Here is a 20001-nt window from a genome sequence, read left to right on the forward strand (position 1 = left end):
TTGATTAAAAATATTTTTGTAACTGAACAAAGATGAACATGACTTAGAGAATGCATAATGTTGTTGGTCCTGCAGAAAACTGTGAAATGTTTGGCATCTATTTACAAGTACACTCTATTGGTAGCCATAAAAAGTTGACTGTTAATGATAGGAATAAAAAACGTGTGTCCTTTACTAAGCAATGATTGATTTTCCAGCACAGCTATTTCATATATGCTTCTGCAGTTATTATTCACATAGTATTGCTACTGTAAACCAGTGAATATGCTTTATTGTCATAATAATCTCTCTGAAATCAATGTAAAAAACCTTTTTCTTTAGCTGTTCACTAACCAACCATAAAACAGCTAATACATGTGATTATTTTGAGGAGGTCAGTGCTTAGTTACTGAACATTTTTTTATGACTTTAATGTAGATGCTCTTTAATGTTGACTTCTCATAACAGACCAAATGGATCATGTTACTCAGGTGTAGGATGAGTGACAAAAATACAGCATATAATTTGACTGAATTTAAGTATTCTTGTTTTTGCTTACTGAGACTTTTCTCTTCTTAAGTTCTCAAAGAAATTCTTATTTTGCAAAACTCCACAAAATATGCTTAAAGTTACAGATGTTGAGATGCAGGCTCCTTGGGGAAAATATACACACATTTTACAATTTTATTATTCTCTTGTGAACAGGTTGCTTTAAAAGATGGAAAAACTCACTGTAAGAAGATGCATGTAGTGCTGAACAGCCCTGTGGGAAGAATTGAAATATCTGGATGTGGAACAGGTGTACATGAAATACAACTTAAGAAAAATGCTGTGCCACAGAACAGGTAAGTTTGTGTCCTGTTGATTTTGTGTATAAGTACGTGGTGCTGAATGCTCAGATTCAAATCACTGGTAAAAGGTAAATATGCATAATTATTTATATTAGCATTATATTTGAAAATACAATATTTTCTGTTTTTAAAATAAAAATCAGCCTTGAGTTAACCCTGAAGGAGTGGCAGCTCCAATAAATTGATTTACTACCCCATCCATGTTTACCTCTGGATGTCTGTCGTACCTTTTAATGCTATCTCAAGCAAAGTCTAAAATTTTGAGCACTTATTTAAATTACATTGGCAGTTTCTTCTCAGCCTTTACTACTATCTTTGGAAAAACAGTGAAGCTTAAAAATTGAAAGGGCTTGTCTCTTAGAAGTAAAACATAAAAAAGGATTGGAGAGAAACGGATACAGAGAGGGACTCTTCACAAAATACTGGCCTGTAATCCAGTAGATGATGACATCTAGGCTCACCTCTTCAACAGATAGCTGTTAGTATTTCTTCAGTACACGGTCCATATTACTGAATGAGGTATTATCCCCTTACCTGGGAATAACACCAGGTCTTCAATATGACATGCCTAAGTCTTATCCCCTTAACAGTGCTGCCTCACACGACAAATGTGCTGCTGCTATATTCACAGACTAGACCACTGTCCCATCTCGGACCATGTAGCTATCTCAGAGCTGGGAATAGAACTCAGGAATCCTGACACCCAGCATTTTATTACTGTAATCCAATTGCAAAGTGCATGTTGGGTCCTTTTCAAGGAGCTGGTCCATATAGAAGATAATAACATACTACTACTACTACTACCAGTTACTCTTTTAGCTCAAATGGTAAACTCAGTATGTGACTCCAAGTCCTAGGTTAAAACTTTGTTGACCATCCATGTGGGGGAAAAATAGTATGTGGCCATGTAACAAAGGCTCTGCAACAAAATTATACAAATCATAATACATATGCACAAAGAATTAGATTTGCATAGGCAATTTTAATTCTAACATATTATATCTTTTGAATGCTTGACTTGTTTTGCATGTTTGTAATAGCTTTGATTGGGGTCCAGAGCAGGTTTCCTACAGCTATTGGAGTCACTTCCTAGGTAAATCCAGCACAGGACTGGAGAAAGTTTGTTGGTATCCTGTGTCTTGCAGCATGGAATCATTATTGCCGAATAGTACAGTCAATTAAATTTTGCAGCCTTTGCTTTCATCTATATATTTGTGGTGTCTGTCTTCCTGATGTGACTGGGTCTGGTTCAGTTTTTTCTCTTCCTAACTTCATTGTTTTATCTTTCTCTGTATTTCTTTCAATTTTGAAATACTCTTTTGATTTGCATGTTCTTTCCATTTTGTTTTTGCAATTTGTATTATCCTTTTACATTTTTCTATTTATGTAAATATTAATATGTAATATGTATGCACAATATATATGCTATATAATTGAAACCAGAATACATTTGTTTGTCTCTAATGCAAACAACCCCCAAAGATGTTTATCAATGTTGCTGTTTTGCCAAGTTTGAACTATCTTCTCTGACCTAGGAATAAGCATTCCAGTTTCCTTGTGCGCTTTTTTTAATATTGAATTTATATGGAACGCAAAGCAGATTATAATGACCATGAACCAGTCTATAAGACGTAACTTCAATATAAGGTACCAAGACTATGATCCCAAAATGCTGTAGTGTGTGTATTTGTTTTTTTTAAATATTTCTACTTTATATGGTGACTAACTTCTCCTGTGCGGATTTGATCGATTCCTCCGCTGTTACACATTAATGTATTTCCTTTTGTTCAGTCACTACATGGTCCTACTAGTTGGGGAAGAGTAATCTTGTGACTGAAGAAAAGAGCTGGAAGTCAGAAGATCTGAGTTGTCTTCCCAATTCTCTGATTTCCTTTGTGATGTTGGACAGATCACTTTATCTCTGTGCTTTAGATTTCTCATGTGTAAAATAGGGATTAAGAAAGCTTCCGTATCTCATAAAAGTGTTGTGAAGCTTCAGTAATTAGCACTTTTTATGAAGTACTTTAAGATTTTCAGATTGAAAGAACTATATCAATTATTTTTCTACAGGGGGTTTAGCTCACATACTAGTGGCTCTGGTGGACAAAAAATGGCAAGCAAAATTTCGTAGGGTTATATCCTCTAAATAACCTCTTATTTTAAAATAAAAATAAAATAAAAAATAGTTGGGGAGCAGGGCTGGGAAGGAGGAGGGACTTGAATATATTTTCCTAATGGTAAAGATCTAAAAATTTTAAAGCTATCTTTAAATGCTTGTGCTGAAATGTAACATTTAATCTCTTCCACTCATTGATAGTGAACAGTTGTTAAAGTCTCTGGTCTCATTATTTTTGACAGAACAAAATAAAAACAAAACAACAGTGCCCAGTGTTTCTCTTAACTGGCTAATAAACACAATGGCAAGAGCATTAGATGAAAAAAAATACATAAGAAACATAAAAATTGATTTTAATGGACCGCTGTCAGAGAGAACCATAATGAACCCAAGTGTGGTAATAAATATTGGTATTCTACTCCACAGTCGTTGAGATTTTTCATGTAGAGTTGCATGTTACAATCAATATAGATTTTAGCTTTTTTACAACAAAAATAAGTAAACCTTTGAAATATATAAATACTGAGGACTTGCAGTCTGTCAGACCAATCTGGTAGTTTAGAAAATCTGTTAAGAATGCCTATGCAATGGCACAATTTGTATGTGGGGATCTTGCTCTGTTTTACAGCTTGTAAAATGCTATGCAATTAATCACCTGAGATTACAGCCTATTTTGCGGTGCTTCATAGTAAAATTTAAGGACAAAGACGAAAATGGAGATTAAAAGAGAAACAACAAAGTAAAGTCAAGTTCTCAATAAGTTTGCAAGAAGTCTATCTGTAAGTGAAACAGAGCTAAATGTTAGGGTTTTTTAAGACTGTTGAAAGTGTTCTGGATTTACAGGGATCAGAGGTCATTGTATACAGTATAATAAATGGTTTTGATTGTGGAGGAGGAGGTCATTTTTATTTGAGTTTCTGTTTTCAAGTGCTTGTCAATTTAAAAAAAACCTATATGGTTAGCTGAAATTATGCTTGTTTACGTCAAACTAAGCATGAAGTTATGGAGAGATTCTGTTGAATTCAGTGGAATAGCTCTGATACAAAACTGGTGTCTGTATAATAATTGGATCCAAAGTCTTCTGTCAGGATGAGCAGATTGACATATCTGTAGAAATAGTTATTTCTAAATCCAAAGTTATTAGTGCTTGAAAATCATACATTGTACGTGTGTAATACACTTTTCAGAGAAAATTTTAGCAATACAGTGTGGTGCAGAGTTTTAAGTATACAGAACACATGTTTCTGGAGCACTATACGTTTTTAATAAACACAACTAGGGTATTACTGAAGTTAGCTGAAATACATCTATTTCATATTTGTAAAATGGAACAGAAATTACATGTAGAATAAAGCTGTTTTTTATTTAATGAAATGGTGTCTTTCTACTGCACCTGCATAGTTACAATTCATACATTTAGTTTAAAATGAAGAACATTCCTTCCAGATAAAAAAAGAGAAAATAAATGCAATATATAATTCTTTGTAGCAGTATCAGCTAGCTTAGTTGCCTTATTTCCTTTTTAATATTTAGCAATTTTTATTATAGAGTACTGACTCTTTTTTTGTGTGATTGCTCTTTTTCTGGGGGGGGCAAAGCCCCCTTGTGTGCAGTATACAAGTGTTCAATTCTATTCACTTGTTTCTTTAGGAAAACCTGTTGCCAATTTGGTTTGGGATTTACTGGTATTTGTTTTTATAAATCTGTCTTTAACAACCTGATAAAATGGAGAAATTACTTTGTTATTGTTTTGGTTTCTATTTGTTGCATTCTGTATCTGTGATGACTGTCTGTTTCTGATGTTTCTCACCTTCCTGTTCCTGAACTGGAAAGGTATATTTTCACTGTAGTTAATAGAGAGTTGCACTTGTGACTTCCATTAACAATAACAAAAACTTTGCTCATAATTCCCTATGCTAAATATTTACAGCAGAATGTACATTAGAAACAAGATGGGATAGACTTTCAGCTTAGTAGTAAGGGGGGCAAAGAAGGGAGACAACGTTTTCCTGTGTTAATAACAAAAATTATTAATGGAATTCCCTTGTTCTTTCCTTGAAAATTTTTCAAGGGATGCCCAACTACTAGATCATTTAACATGCACTGCTGGTTATGTAGCCTGCAAATTTGTAAATGCAATGTATTAAGGTTGCAGCTGTTGGATTTTAGTAAAATAAAAGAAAGCAATATAATATGCCATGAAGTAAACTTACGGTGTGAAAAAGCTGCCAGTATGTGATTGGAAAATATGGTCCTACATGCTGAGTCTTCTGAGTCATTAATAATGTGGCATTCATTACTACTCATTTGCGATTGTGTATATAAAATGGAAAATAAAAACCCTACAATCTGATTGGTTGACTAGAGTTCCAGACTATGCTAGTATTTTAACACACACCACAGGACAAAGGACTAGAACCATAAAAAGATGTTATGCCATTTTTATTAATTTTTGTTACATTTAAAAAAGATTAATACATTTTACATAAAAAAAAAATTAAAAAGTAATTCAAGGTGTCAAATCTTTTATGCCTGTACTCACCAAGGTACTACTGGTGTCAGTAAGGTAGGCAGAATTTGGCCCAAGGTGGGTTTGTTTGTGTGTGGTGGTGGTGGGGGGGGGGTGTTTCTGAATGGGTTAGGAATGTGAGTGCTACAATGAGATAAATTCATAGCTTCTTTGCCAGGTGATCCACCCCTCCCCCCCTTAGTTCCAAGGTGGCAAACTTGGCTGTGCTTATGGTATGCAAGTACATATCACACTGTATTGTGACTTGTCCTATTATTTGTAAGCTTGTAACATTTTTCTAGATTATCCTCTCTCCAGGCTTTCCATGGGAAAAGAACACTGAAAGTATCATATTCTGGAGTCTTTTTGCCTCAACAAGATAATGTGGAGAAGGAGGGGAATTTCCCCCTTGTGTAAAAGACGCAGGACCCATTGACAAATGTGGCAGACTGAGAGGTATGTCTAAACTGCACTCGGAGTTGTGATTGCAGCTCAATAGACATATCTAGTTAGATCAAAGCTAGCCTAAGTAACAGTAGCAGTGAAGCTGTGGCAGCATGGGCAGTGGCCCACTTGTATGTTCCAAGGGTCTCAGGTGGGCAGGACTAGCCCTAGTCCATGTATCAGTCTTAGATAAAAGTTAGCTCGGATGTATCTACACAAGCTGCAGTCACACTTCCTGATTTTAGTGTAGACATACCCTCAGCGGCCGTGTTTCTCCACATTAGATCTGGACCCAGTGCACTCTTTCACCCGCTGGCTGAGATTCTCTTTGGCTATGTAAGCCACTGGGACCCCCAGGGAGTCTGGGACTGTGTCTTCCCAGGAGAATTTTCATGGGCCTGGCAAAGGAATGATGTATGTTTTGTGTCCTGCCCCAAGCTAGCCCACTCTACCTATGTCAGCGCAGATGTCAGTCCCACGGAAAGGCATCTGCAGTGGTTGGAGTAGAGAAATGGTTCCATGATGGCTTTTGAGTGTGTGAGTAAGAGATGTGTGTATGTAGATTCCTCTCTGTCTGGGGCTCTGGATGAGGACAGTATGTGCTGTCAGAATTAACATGAATCCTGAGCTGAGCAGAGAGGACGGAGGGACTGTTCAGAATGCATGTACATTCCTGAGAACCAAAGCCAGGGCAGTAGTAGGTTTAATATTAATAAAGTCAAAAACCATGGGAATGATCCAGTTTAGCAATCCCTGCATTTCTAATCTGCAGGAGAAGTCTGGTATAGGTGAAATGGTAATATAAAAAGTTAATTTTTGTGATCACAAAAATGTCTGAGTGGATCAGTATTTGGCAGTCTGGCATACCAGAATCTCTCTAATTCCTATTTTGTACTCCAAAATCTCAGCTTGCCCCCCCCCCCTTTTTTTATTTTTTTTTATTTTTTTTTGGTTAAAGAAATTTTCTAAGCCATTATGGATGCAAATAATGTCAACAGTGTTTAACCAATGCCAAGAGGTTTATGCGAATCTGCTGACAGCCTGGAATGGTAGGTCTGAGAAGTATGAATTGTTCCATTCATCTGCCAAGTATTAAATCAGATACTCAGTGATGATGATGATGATTTAAATGTCAGCATTGTTAGCTATTTCATTCCTTGCACCACACAACTTATTGTGAGTAAAGTTTCATTTCTATGCCACAAGTGGGTGGCATTTCGGAGAGTACCATCACTTATTTTTTTCTCCAATAAGGAGTCCAAGAAGCAGCCAAGGGCTAGAATCCTAGCACAGTCCATAGGCATATTCAAAACCCAGCAAGGGAGAACCAAGCATATACAATCCTCTGGAAATCTGCACAATCTATTTAGAGAAGTCTCATTTTGCTGACACTCATGGATGGAGCTTATTCTGAGGATCAGAGTTTGGAAGAGTACTCCCCCCTCCTCATTCCAACCCCCCTGTAAAATTACTGTATACTAGCAAATAATATTTTAGTTCATAAATTGGCAGGGGGAAGACTTCAATAAGGCAAGGCATAATTTTTCATAGGATAGTATTTCTTGAGTCATTGTAGGTGATGTATTCTAGAAGCATCAGCCAAAACTTTCAAAATTGTAACAAGATTACTCCAGGTGAACTCAATGGTAACTCTTAGGAGTCAGCACATTTGAAAAACAGTTTGTCAAATGGACAAAGAAAAATTGGTGCTTCTAACATTAGTGGCCAATCTTGAAAAGGTGGCTTTTGGTGACAGTACAACATGATTTGTCTTTCCTGCATTAAAGATGAATTTAAAAGAATCTATTAAGTTTCACTTGCCACGACTAAACTTCAGAGTTCTGTGTTTTTTCATGCAACACCTGACCATCTTAGACAGGGAGCTACATTTCCCACAGTTCTGGAAATATTCATAATACTATGTCAAGAGTTGTTGCAGGAGAAAGCCAAGAACCACTGAACTCAGGCCATGTCTGGAAAGTGAAAGAGGAACTGATTTTCTGTTAAGTATAGTTCTTATTTTTTTTAAAGTTGCTTACACTGAATATAATAGGTTAATGATCTTAAGCTCTGTTGTTCAGCCTTCCAGTTTAGCTTTAGGTAAGTACAGTGTATCGGTCACATTCTATATTCCCCTGTTCAACTTCATGCTATTATCTGTTGATTTATGTAAGAGACCTAGCTTGCCCCTTCTGTAACGTATCTAGCCACACACTTCCTGGAGTCATTCCCAAATCCGTGAGGCATCATTGTAATAATTAAGCAGGCTCAAAAAGTTGCCATTTTTGATCCAGTCCTGCAGAGTTTACATGTGCATAACTCCCATTGAATCAACTAAACTCTTACTTGTGTAAAATTTTCAGGAACTGATCCTTTAGCAGATTTTTGTGCTGGGCTGTAATAATTGTTTTATGCTACCTAGAAACACCACATAGTTTCTACATGTTTCAGCGTATTGTACTCTTTTTTTTATAATATATCCCTGTTTTAATTCCCCCTCACCCTTCAAGGTGCTGAGCACCTGTAACTCATTGACATCATCTTAGAAAATTAGACAACCAGTTTTTTCTTCAAGGTGTCAACTATGATTTCTTAACTTCATGTGGTTGATATTTTTCTTTAACAGTGATGAATTTCATTTTTGAATACATTTGTTTTCTCCAATTTATTTTGAATATTCCATGGTTAGCTTATCTAAATAGACTAATTATTTTGAATGAATACATTTGCTTGTTCTGAAAACTTTTGTGAACCCTTAGTTCACAAACTTGTTGAACCATACACATTTTTTTCCATCCAGGCTAATAAATCTGCTTCAGTACCAGCTGTACCAGTCTCTGAGACTTGCGTTTGCAGGGACAGGTGAGAACACATTTTTGATGTTCATGAAGCTTCACACATCCTAAGTTTCACTTAGATATCTGAGGATGAATGAGTCCAAGAACTTAAAGCAAAATAAAGCATAAACCTGCCAAGTTTGGCCTGGTTTTGGAATTAATCTACATGAAACCACCGTGTGGACCTTGTTTTCACCTAAAGTCATCAGTTGTCTCAGGTAAATTGAAAACTAGGCCCTGATTTATTATCTTTATCAAATCTTTTGATGAACCTGATTTGAATTTGGACTTTGTAATGGTCTGTAGAACTCTGAATTTCACCTAGTTTTGAGTTTCCTTGTAAAGGTTCCACACAACTTTATGTAATATTGGCTCCATAATTGTTGTGCAAAATTAAGCACTCGGGACTTTTTCAAGGGGAAAAGGCAGTATGCTGCATTTATTGACAGAAACTAAAATAATAACTAACTTAAACCTACACATACACACACACACACACACACACACACACATACACGCGCCCAAACATACCAGAAAGCGTTCTATAGTTATATATATAGCTACCAGTCCTGATTGTGGCTTGAGATCGTAGCTAGGGTTCGTTGCTGGAATTCGTGGCTCGTGGCAGCTACCTGGCCAGGGAAGCTGGGCACGAGGAGAGCAGGGTCCTTGTCGGGCGCGCACCGACGCTCTTCTTTAGATGATATGTAGAACGCTGTTTTTCCCCCAAAGCCTTGAAATCTCACCCAGTCTTTTATAGGTTTTTCAGTTCTGCTGTGTCACGTCGCTTCTCTGTGACCCTTGATTGCTGGTACAATAGCAGACGTGACTTTCAGCTTGTTCTTTGATGTCTTTGATTAAGTTTGATTAAGTTTTTCTGGGGTGGATCCTTCTTTGCTTTTTGGGGCTATGTTCACACTCTTCAGCCTAGGATGGACTTCACACTTCATCAGGACAACTTCATCAGGACAAGCTGGCAGTTTGGGTCTGACTCACACACACATACACCCTCCATTCATACCTTGTTCAGATAACTATCTTATTCATCTAAAGGTTTAGAAAGGGTTTGACACAAGATGGAGTACATAGGGTCAAAATGGGGTTTTTACACAAGATGGAGTACATAGGTCAAAATGGGGTTTTACATTCACAATATGGAGTATGACTGAGAGAAGTTCAAATGTTACATGATATCAATAATAACCATATAGAGGTTGACACAAATAAGGGTATGAATTAAAAGATATGAATTAATCTACAGGGTTACAATTACAATTAAAAGCTATGAATTAAGCTACAGGGTTACAATTACAATTTTATTCCTACATAATTACCATCTAATCAGTTATCTACTTCAAGCTGAAATGTTACTTTATGCCCTGAACTTCTGCTAATTCAAAACCTTGCCATACAAGAGTATAATAAATACATTACTAAAATAATAAAACTTGTTTACTAAACGCCTCATTCAGCATACTGTAGATTCTCAAATGTATTTTGTAAACATGTTGACTGTACCGTATATGTATGTACATATAGATATGTATGTATACATAGTTATACATATAATGTTAATACCAGTCTGTGACTATCAACATTTGGTACTCAGAATACTAGTTATAATCTCAACCTAGTTACCTTAGATAACCTTGTTTTCTCCAAATTGGAGGCCATATAGCCCTTTATGAATTTAAGGGCACTTGAATGATTGAAAAATGACTTGATAGCTTTCTGCTAATGTTAGATGGAAAGTTCATGTTTGAGATTTGTCCTGCATGGAGTGGTCCATAATCAATGAATACCAAACTTCAGAATTCCAGCTTATAAGGAGTATAAAAAGTCAGTTTGTAGGTGAGCTATTAGTGATGCTTGTAGGTTTGTTTTGTGTGTGTGTAAGTATATGTTTGTCTGATTTATGTATAAATTGTTTCTGTAATTATACTTGATAACACACAAACCACAGTATTTATTTCTTACATCTTGAGGATGCGGCAGCTTATCTGTGTGCAGTACTTCGTATAATAATAATATTTGTCCTGTGATGTGGTGAGATTTTGCTATTGGTACATTTCTCACACATCATTGTTAATACTAATACCTGGTGAAATCAGTCAGCGAGATCTACTAGATTCCGGAAGGAAAATATATCATTTAAATTTGCCAGTTTGGAAAAATAAATTAAGCAGGTATAGAAGCAGAAAGATCTTTGGTACTTAAAATTATTTAGGAGGAAAGTGATTGGATGGTATACTAGCTGTACATATACAGTCCTGATGTACACTTACAGTGGAAATCATACCATAGATACCATAGTTTACATTCAAAACTTAAATGTCTACTTTTAATTTACCCATTGTGTATGTATATGCATAAGTAGTCATTGCCATAAAATGTCACTGTTTTCCTATAGATACCACACATTTTCTATGGTTACTTCCGGTTTTAAACATAGCAAAAAAGAACGAGAGTCCTGTTGCACTTTAAAGACTAACAAATTTAATTTCTGCAGGCATAAGCTGCAGGCTGTAACCCACTTCGTCAGATGTATTTCAGTCATCTGTGTAAGGCAAATAACTGTTGACCTTTTAACTACATCCATTGTTTTCACAAAAACACACTTGAACCTCACTAGTTCACGCTAACGTTAATGCATACACCCTCTAAAAGCCACAAACCCTAGTAAGGTCTCTCCACTTCTGAGCTAAGATTTATACCATAGTACTATATTAAAGTCTTTCTTCTGTAAGGATCTGCTCCTGCTGCCACAAAAGTCAGTGCTAAAATATTGCCCTGAGTGGGACAGGATCAGGCCCAAATACGACATTATTTTTATGAAGTACACAACAGAGCGTTTACTAGTATATCATGAAGAGTACTAAATGACTGAAAATAAACTCCAGTTGTCAGATGATCAAAGTACATTTGTGTTGCAATTTCCCTGTTGTTTCTTGTTTATTCAGTATACACGCTAACTTGAAAAAAGTCATTCACAATGGATTTCAGATCGGTTAGCATAAAGTTAAAAGGTTTTCATATTCTGTACTTCATTTGGTTAATGTAAGACTAACTTCACATGATTCTGGAATAATACTATAATAATAACTCTGATGTAGTACCTTTCATCAGTAGATCTCAAAATGCTTTATAAAGGGGGTCAGTAACATTATCCCCAATTTGCAGTTGGGAAGATTGAGGCACGGAGAAGGGAAATGTCTTGTCCAAGATCACAGAGCAGGTAAGTGGTAGAGGTCTCTTGTGTCCCAGTCCAGCGCTGTATCCACTAGGCAAAATTGTCTCCCAGATACTATCTAAGATTCTTTAAGAGTAACCATGTGTTGTTTCATGCTTCTGCAGTAATTCATTCTCAAAAGCACCAAAGTAGTATTTTTGAAGGTTCAGTGGTTCTTTTGGGGTGATATTTGTTTTTATTTTTAGTAGCCCACTGGCAAAGTTGAATAGTTGCATTGTGTTTAAGAAAAACAGCCAAGGGATTATAAATCTTCCAGTTATGCCTGTTCCTGATGGAATCCATGTTATTACTTTTAAAGCTTCTTATCCTGTGCCTTTCTCCAGAAAGTCATCTTACCTTCCCTAGCTGGTTAGCATAGATGAAGCATTTAGAAAGCTCTATCACTCCAAATCTCCTTGTTTTTGACACTGGGGAGATTTCAGCACTTGAATGAACAGCAGTTAAACCTTTAGCTAGTGAAGCAAGCATTCAGTTTGTTCCAAAGATGTCTTCAAAGACAAATCTAGTCAGGTGGGACAGTGGAAACCCAGTGTGCTGATGAGTTGGGGTTACAAGTTTGTGAATAAACTTCTGACATTTTTTTTTGGTGGATTACGAAGTTGACGATGGTACTCCTTCCAGCATCTGAAAATGCTTCCTTGTATGTTACTATAACTGAAGCTCATAGAGCACTGTTCTGCTAGCTAATTCAGATCGACTTTTTAATTTTTTTAAAAGGATTCCATTATTCCATTGTTCTATTGGAACTAAATGTTCTATAGTAATGTTACCAAGAAAGGGAGGCAGATGGAGAGTATATGGGAGAATACTAACAATAAATGGGTTAGGGTAAGCTTTAAACACTTAGTCTCTTTAAATATACATTTTTCAACCCTTCATAATCTCAATATATAAATCTGTTTTGTGACTAAGTACTGAAGATGTGAAAACACACTCTAGGTATCTGTGTAGAACAATAACCAAAAGGAGTATGTAGCAGTGGTATATCATACATCTTTCTAAAGCTTTTCTATCAGAATATCTTTTAGCTTGTGGCACCAGATTATTCAATATATATATCCTTGGCATTTCTGTCTTTTCATATCAGAAATTAAAACATGCAGATTTCTAATGGGTGGATAGGAAGATGATGCCTTTACTTTTTCCTCAAATTATTACAAATACTAAAAGAAAAAAAAATTAAAAAAAGAGATTTTGTTAAAGAAAAGAAATATTGCCTCCTCTGCTAGAAGTGTCTAGATTAAATATCCAGGTATCAATCTTTATTTCAGTAGATTCAATGGATGTGGCAGGAAGAGTTATTATATAGCATAGACCTCCTTTTATTAAAAATAAACTGGGCTAGTTTTTCTCTTCATGGTTTCTTGTGGAGATGCAATAGGATTGTTTATACCTACATCTAGATAAGAAAACTTTTTATTGGTAATAACATTTCAAAAACTTAAACAAAATTAACCCAAAAAGCCTGTAGAAAGTTTACAGACCCTATTAAGGGCTTCCACATGGTACAAATACAGTCTGTCTCAACTACATTTTGCTTCCTATGTTGTTGAAATGATTTTCAAGATAAGTTGTGCTGACTTGTGTGGATGGCAAATAGCTTTATTTTGCATATTTGCTGAAAGCCACATTTTGCTCTCATTTAAACTGATGTTAAATCCTGTTTAACTCCATTATAATCAATGCCATGAATTTTTTTGGTGTGCTATCTTTTTCTATATTACAACAGCTCGGTTGCATGACCATCCATAAGCCATAAAGGCAACACTACTAGAGTCAGATAGAGGCCACTCATCACAAGTTTTTACAATTGTGTTCTTATCCTTAAATTGGAAGTAGAAGCCTTTGAAGGATATATGAAAAATCCTAAATTTGAAATTTAAAACAGTAATTTTGGTACTAAAAATATTTGTCTCCAATTAAATATTAAACTCTTAAAATAGCATTTCACATTGTCACAGAAGTAGAATTTAAAAAAAAATATCTGTATAAGAGCAAACAGCTTTACTAGCACAAAAAGCTGTACATGTTTATAAACATACAGACAAATACTTGGTTATGACTTCAAACCAAGAAATGTTATGACAAACAAGTACTTGCATTTTACAGCTATGATATTTTAGGTTGGAAAAAACAATCATGGACTATAGTATGTGATATAACTTATGTAGGTGCCCACTCAAAAATAGAGCAAAGTTGATGTGTTTTCCAGTATAGAAGGAATAGATCTTTAATAAGGATTCAAATAATAGTTTAAGCGAAATGAGAACCAGCATAAAACTTGGTCTATGCTCAAACCAAACCCTTCAGGAAAGAATCTCTCTCTCTTATCACCAATGCCCTGCAATATACCACTACCATCTATTGCAGGCCTTATTAGAGGGAGCACTCTGTTCCTCATTCTTGTGGCATATTAATGTAGCCCAATTTCTCCTCCCATACTACATCCTCTCTGGATGAGACAGGAAAGGGGTTGCACAGTTATAAGGGTTACACATCTCTATCTTCTGGCAGGAATAGTCAATATTCTTACCTCCTGCAGCTCAGCATTTTTAGTAGCTTTCTTCCTGGGGCTTCCCCAGTACCTGTGGCACAAAGTGCACTTGTCATGTACTAAAAGTTCAGAGCTGTTTCAGGAGTATGCAGTAGACTGTGGAACATAGGCATCATGGAAACCCCTAGACAAGCCACCTGATTGCTACCACTTTCAGTGGTAGGACTGCACACAGGTTTTTGGGGGCACAGGGCAAAACTTGAAATTGAGGCTCCTCACCCTTCCAAAAATATACCATTGAGGTGAAGGGGCTCCAGTCATGTGGGGCTGGGCCCAGTTCCCTGTTCTGGATGCTGCAACCTGGCACATGGGGTTGCAGTGCTACTTGGATTTGGCCCATTCACCCCTTCATCATGACAGAGGGGTTGCTGATCTAAATTTCAGTGAGTGACTTTGCAACCCCGCACACTATGTCACAAAGCCTCTTCACAGAGAGATTGGGGTCCCTCTAAAATAGGGGCCTCAGGGCAAACTGCACCTCTTGCCTCTCTCAGACCGCCATGTCCAGTGGGAGAATTGACTTCCACACAAAAGAACACTTTTATTGCTGAAGACTACACTATGAGAGTCTCTCTGGAGATCATTGAGCACTTAACATTGAGCACTTTACTATAGTAAAGGGAGATATGTAAAACCTTAAGATGTACATCTGCTGTTGAACCCTGCTAGGTTTTGTATGGCCTCCCAAGAAATACAGCACTGCTGTCAGGCTCAAACAATATAGCTGACTGCTTTGAGCCCACCCATGACTTTGGGCTCTCTGTGCAGAGTTGATAGTCACAGGATGGGCCAATCAGCAGCAGGAGTTTGGTGGGTGGAAAAAAATGGCCTTGCTTGTGCATCTTATTTGCTCTGCTTTTACTTAGAGCTCCCCAATAGTTCCTACTTTTCCATGGTTCTTCCTTTCAGATAAATCATTAAAGTCAATTCAAAGCAGGGTATGAGATTAGTGATAATTGGTGTTGTAATACAGGGATGAATGAGCCTAAAAAGGTTCAGGTAAACATCAAAAGGTTTGAATGCTTACCCAATCTGTCAAAACTTTTGAGATTAACTCTTAGTAAAATTCAAGGAAGATCAGTTGGTTCAAGAGCCTATGCCTCTTAGATTTCCAGAAAGCTATGATTTCTGTTGCAACGAAGATGGAAATCTTTTACAGAAGATTATAACTCTTTCTGTTCAATCTTATAACAAAGTGGAGAAAAGTGTTTTGTCAGGATTGTTTTGTCAGGAACTGAATTTGTAGAAGCCCATTGAGATTTGTTTAATTTTGTAGCAGCTGCTGATTTGATACACCATGTGTGAGCCATAGGTTTTCAGTACAACTTGTAAAGTTTACGTACAACCTGTGTAAGAATTAACGGTAACTACTCCAAGAACAGTGAAGCTTGTGTGTATTAACATTTCTATATAGCAAGTGTATTGACTTCATGTTAAGATATATGCCATAGTGCTTTATAATAAATGGACCGAATGTGAGGATATATTTGTACTTAGATGCTTGTGAATTAGATCCACCCATGTAGTGTTGTTGTTTTCAGTTGCGTGTTAATTGATCAATCACAACATGGTAAGTGCCAGAAATGAAAGGGTTAAAATCCTGAAACCTATCCCATAATTGTTCAAATATTATTTCTTTTGCTTTTTTCTTCAGAAATGTAACCTTTTTTTTTTTTTTTTTTACATTTTTAGCTTTTTCATTAATGTATGTAAAAATATTAAAAGCTCTTGTATATTACATTAAAAACTTATGTCAGTGGCCCTGCTTTTTCCTATTTATTAAAACTTTTCAAGCAGTAAAAACATTTTACTTGTTAATGAGGGAAAGTGGGAAAATTAATGACATAGAGCTTGGATCCTCCAAGATGTCTCCTTTTAACCATGCACAACCAGCTCTTTTTCCCACTCTATGTAGTTTAATTTCTGTGATAGGGTTCAGTAAGCAAATGCAAATAGATTTAATGATTTGCATCAGTAGATCACTTCTCAATTTAATATCCTTTGATATTTTGGTCAAGGATTTTTTCTTTGGGAGTCTGGCACAATTTCCTAGAATAAAAAAATGTATTAATAAGCATCATTGTTATGTTCAAATAAAGTGAGGTAAATGTATCACTTACTGAAAATAAAAGTCTGATGTTACTTTCCAATAAGGTTAGTTGCAACACACAGTTATCCTGAAAAAAATACACAAGGATTAATTGGAAATTACTGATCTTGTTGGACATACAGTCTTATATTGCATCTTTCATCTCTCAAAATCAGCAGGTGCTGAACTACACTGTACATACAGTACACATAACATTACTGAAATGAAGCCACCTGTGAGATAGAGGGCAGCAACCAACAAATACACAGCATGCTGCATAGCGCTGTGGAGAAATGAAATTGTGGCCAGTACAGCAAGGAAAACTCCCACTCTTGTAAAGAATGCTATAAGATATTTACTGTTCACCATGAGCAGGGAACACCTTGAGGTTTTTCTTAAGGTCTCAGCCTTTCACACCCATTCAGCTTCATTTTAGCCTTGAAACAAATTCAGTTGAACTAGTGGTTCAAGTTACCTAAATATTTCTGATGCTTAGACCTATAAACATACTGTCTAATTTACATAGGACCAAATCTTAGTCCTATTAACATCAATGGCAATGATTTTATGTCAGTGGGACTAGGATTTGACCCTAAATTAGTTATATACAGTATTGTTTTAAAATATGGTTTTAATTATTATAATATATCTCTTGACTTTTGATATATTTTGTTTGACATAAAAAGGCATGTATCCTGGGCTCTTGATGACTTTGGCATAATTAGAAGTACAGTTGCATGATGCCACTGTTCATTCAGCATTTTAAAACAAATAGAGAAAATGTTTACATATACATTTATTTACTTTACATTTTATAACTACAGTATCAAAAAATGGAAGGCCATTGCAGAGATTCTGGTAATAATAGTATATAGTAAATGGTCAGCCATGTGGCTTACTATGTGTATCAAGTTTCCTTCTATTGTTTCCACCATTAAATGAAAGCTTCTCCATATCAAACAGTAATTAACAAAAGGTTTTCAGCACGCATGTGGATAGTAGTACTTTTCTAGTTCTTGATATAACCCCCCCTAGTAAAGATCAAGATTAGATATCCATTTGAATGTTGCTGAAGTGAAAATTAGAATCTGGATATCTAAAACTACAGAACTTCTGAGGGAGATAGCTAGACATCGATGCTTTTACAAACATCTATTCTTTTATGAACTTCTGATTCTTTCCAGTCCAGGTGATTCTTGGAAACCAGTATTTTTTTTCTTTCAGTGGAATGATGGCTACAGCCCACACAGACCGAAACACTTACTTAATATCTCTTCTTTGACTCTTTCCATGTGTTTACACAGATGTATACCACCTCTCATCATGACAGTAAATTAGGTTAGTAACCAGGAAGAACTAAGGACTTCCTCCTCCAACAATATAGTTATTCCTCTGTCTCTTGTAGAATTTAGTTCAAGAACTTCCATGACTGTATTTTCTCTAAGCGCTGTGGCTTTTTGTTGCCAAGACCTCCAAATAGTAATACCCTTTTCTTTCTATGTTCTTAACACGTACCATACTAACCTGTTGTGTTTAACTCTCCAGTCAGTTGTTGGAGTGAGGATGCCAGAAGGAGACTTGTTCTTGTGGGTATGTTTAGCTGTAGCCTTTTGTCTTCCACTTCCTGGCTTTAGTCTCCTGATGGATTGGTTTTGCCATCATGCTGCATAGTTGATGAGAGTCTCAGGAAATAATCTCTTGTGTCTTGGTTACAGTGGTATAATAGTCAGTTTTTCAATTAGGCACAAGCTGAATGTGTTTTCTGATTGGAAGTGATCCAAATTCAGTTGTATCTTTGAAAATTCTTATAGTGGAGGAAGTGTGACAAAGGATAAGCTTTGGTGTAGAGGGCACAAATTCTTGGTTTGTATTCAAGTTGTATCCTGTGTGACCTGAATCTACCCTGTTTTAGCCAAATCACAGAAAAAAATGACCAGGTAAAATTCAGGATTTAAAGATCAGATTAGAAGGAAACATGAGTTTAGCCTTATTAAATAGACAACTATAGCTTTCTTTAAACACATATATATATATATATATTAGAAAGAAGATAAAACCATCTGCTTTCTATCTGTATTTATTATTTCTGACATTTCTGAATATTTAAGATGTCCATTGTGGATTGAAGATGACTCTTCATTTCATTTTGATTTTGAGATTATTCCATACTGGATTATTCAGTAACCCATGTATGTGCAGTTTATAAACTATAACAACTTTTTTTGTTTGTTCTGCAAAACAACGGCATGTGTTGAATATGGGATTTTTTATGACAAGATCTCATAATTGGTTTAATTTACATAAAACTATGCAGAGATCCAGATGGAGGGGAAAAATTCCATTTAATATATAATCCTAGAATAATTTAATTTTTTTGGATTGTTGAAAAAATATTAACTAGTAAAGAAAACAAGAATGTTAATTTCAAGTACATGTCTGAAAGAAGTACTCAAACAAGCTATCATCTGTCTAGGAGTTTGAGATCTCAGAGATAAAGCTCAAAATAGTTTTTGAAGTATTTTTACATGAATTTCGAGGGTTTGAATTCCCACGCTCTCTAGTACATAATCTTTCTGTTGATACATTCACAATCACATCTCTGGTCATTAAAATAAGTGTTTGCTGGTGATCAAAGCTGTTCTGAATTTGCAATTTAACTTCCAGATACTTTATCATGTCACAGAGTACAAATGTGAAATGCTGGTAATCAATCATCTCTTCTCTTAACAGCAATCAGGCTGAATTTTCCCCAATTGATTTTGACATATTTGGCAGGTTTCATCTTGTAATCAGTTTTTGTAATGGTGATATTGAAGTTAATAGATTTTTAATTAGGAAAAGAATATTATTCATGTATATATTGTGCTTTCATAAGGAGTTCCGTCTCTAAATATTTTCAACTGTGGGTGTTTTAAAGGATGATAGTATGTGCTTTAAAAGAAATGGTGAACAGAGAAAAAAGTGTGTTTTCTTCTGTTTCTCTTTACGAGTTCAAAGTGAAAGGAAATATACCCAACAGTTGAAATTTAGAGAGGATTATACCAAAACCTTCATTATCCTAGACTATTTTGGTCAATTGTTTTTGTCATTTGTTTTTCCTTAACTTTTAGTGGTCTGTTACTTTAGTTTGTCATTCAACTATCTGTTAGTTCATTTTGTGATTGTGCATTGCCAGACTAACACAAAAATCTATTGCAGCAACAATCTTCCCTTGGATTTTGATGTCATTAGACCTGAAGGTGGCATACCTCCTATTTCCATCAAGAAATATCAAAACCATTCCACTTCCAGACCCTGGATCCTCAATTTTGGCATCTCCTTTTCTAGCCAGAACAGTGAAGAAAATAAGTTCTTCTGGTGGCTATTACCCTT

The 20001-nt window shown here is 35.8% G+C and overlaps 1 protein-coding gene across 6 annotated transcripts in view; it reads left to right on the forward strand.

Annotated features, from left to right (window-relative positions):
* The window catches only part of MGMT (O-6-methylguanine-DNA methyltransferase), a 308081-nt gene that overhangs the window by 70025 nt on the left and 218055 nt on the right, over positions 1-20001 (forward strand). For all 6 annotated transcript variants that reach the window (XM_067533423.1, XM_067533425.1, XM_067533421.1 and 3 more), the window contains one exon: positions 685-824. In XM_067533423.1, coding sequence (XP_067389524.1) covers positions 685-824 — 140 coding nt within the window. The remainder of the gene's footprint in view (positions 1-684; positions 825-20001) is intronic.

Source organism: Emydura macquarii, unplaced genomic scaffold (assembly GCF_026122565.2).
Source record: "Emydura macquarii macquarii isolate MOO-44397 ecotype Brisbane River unplaced genomic scaffold, CSIRO-AGI_Emac_v2 contig_3343, whole genome shotgun sequence".
NCBI classification, from domain to species: domain Eukaryota; kingdom Metazoa; phylum Chordata; order Testudines; family Chelidae; genus Emydura; species Emydura macquarii.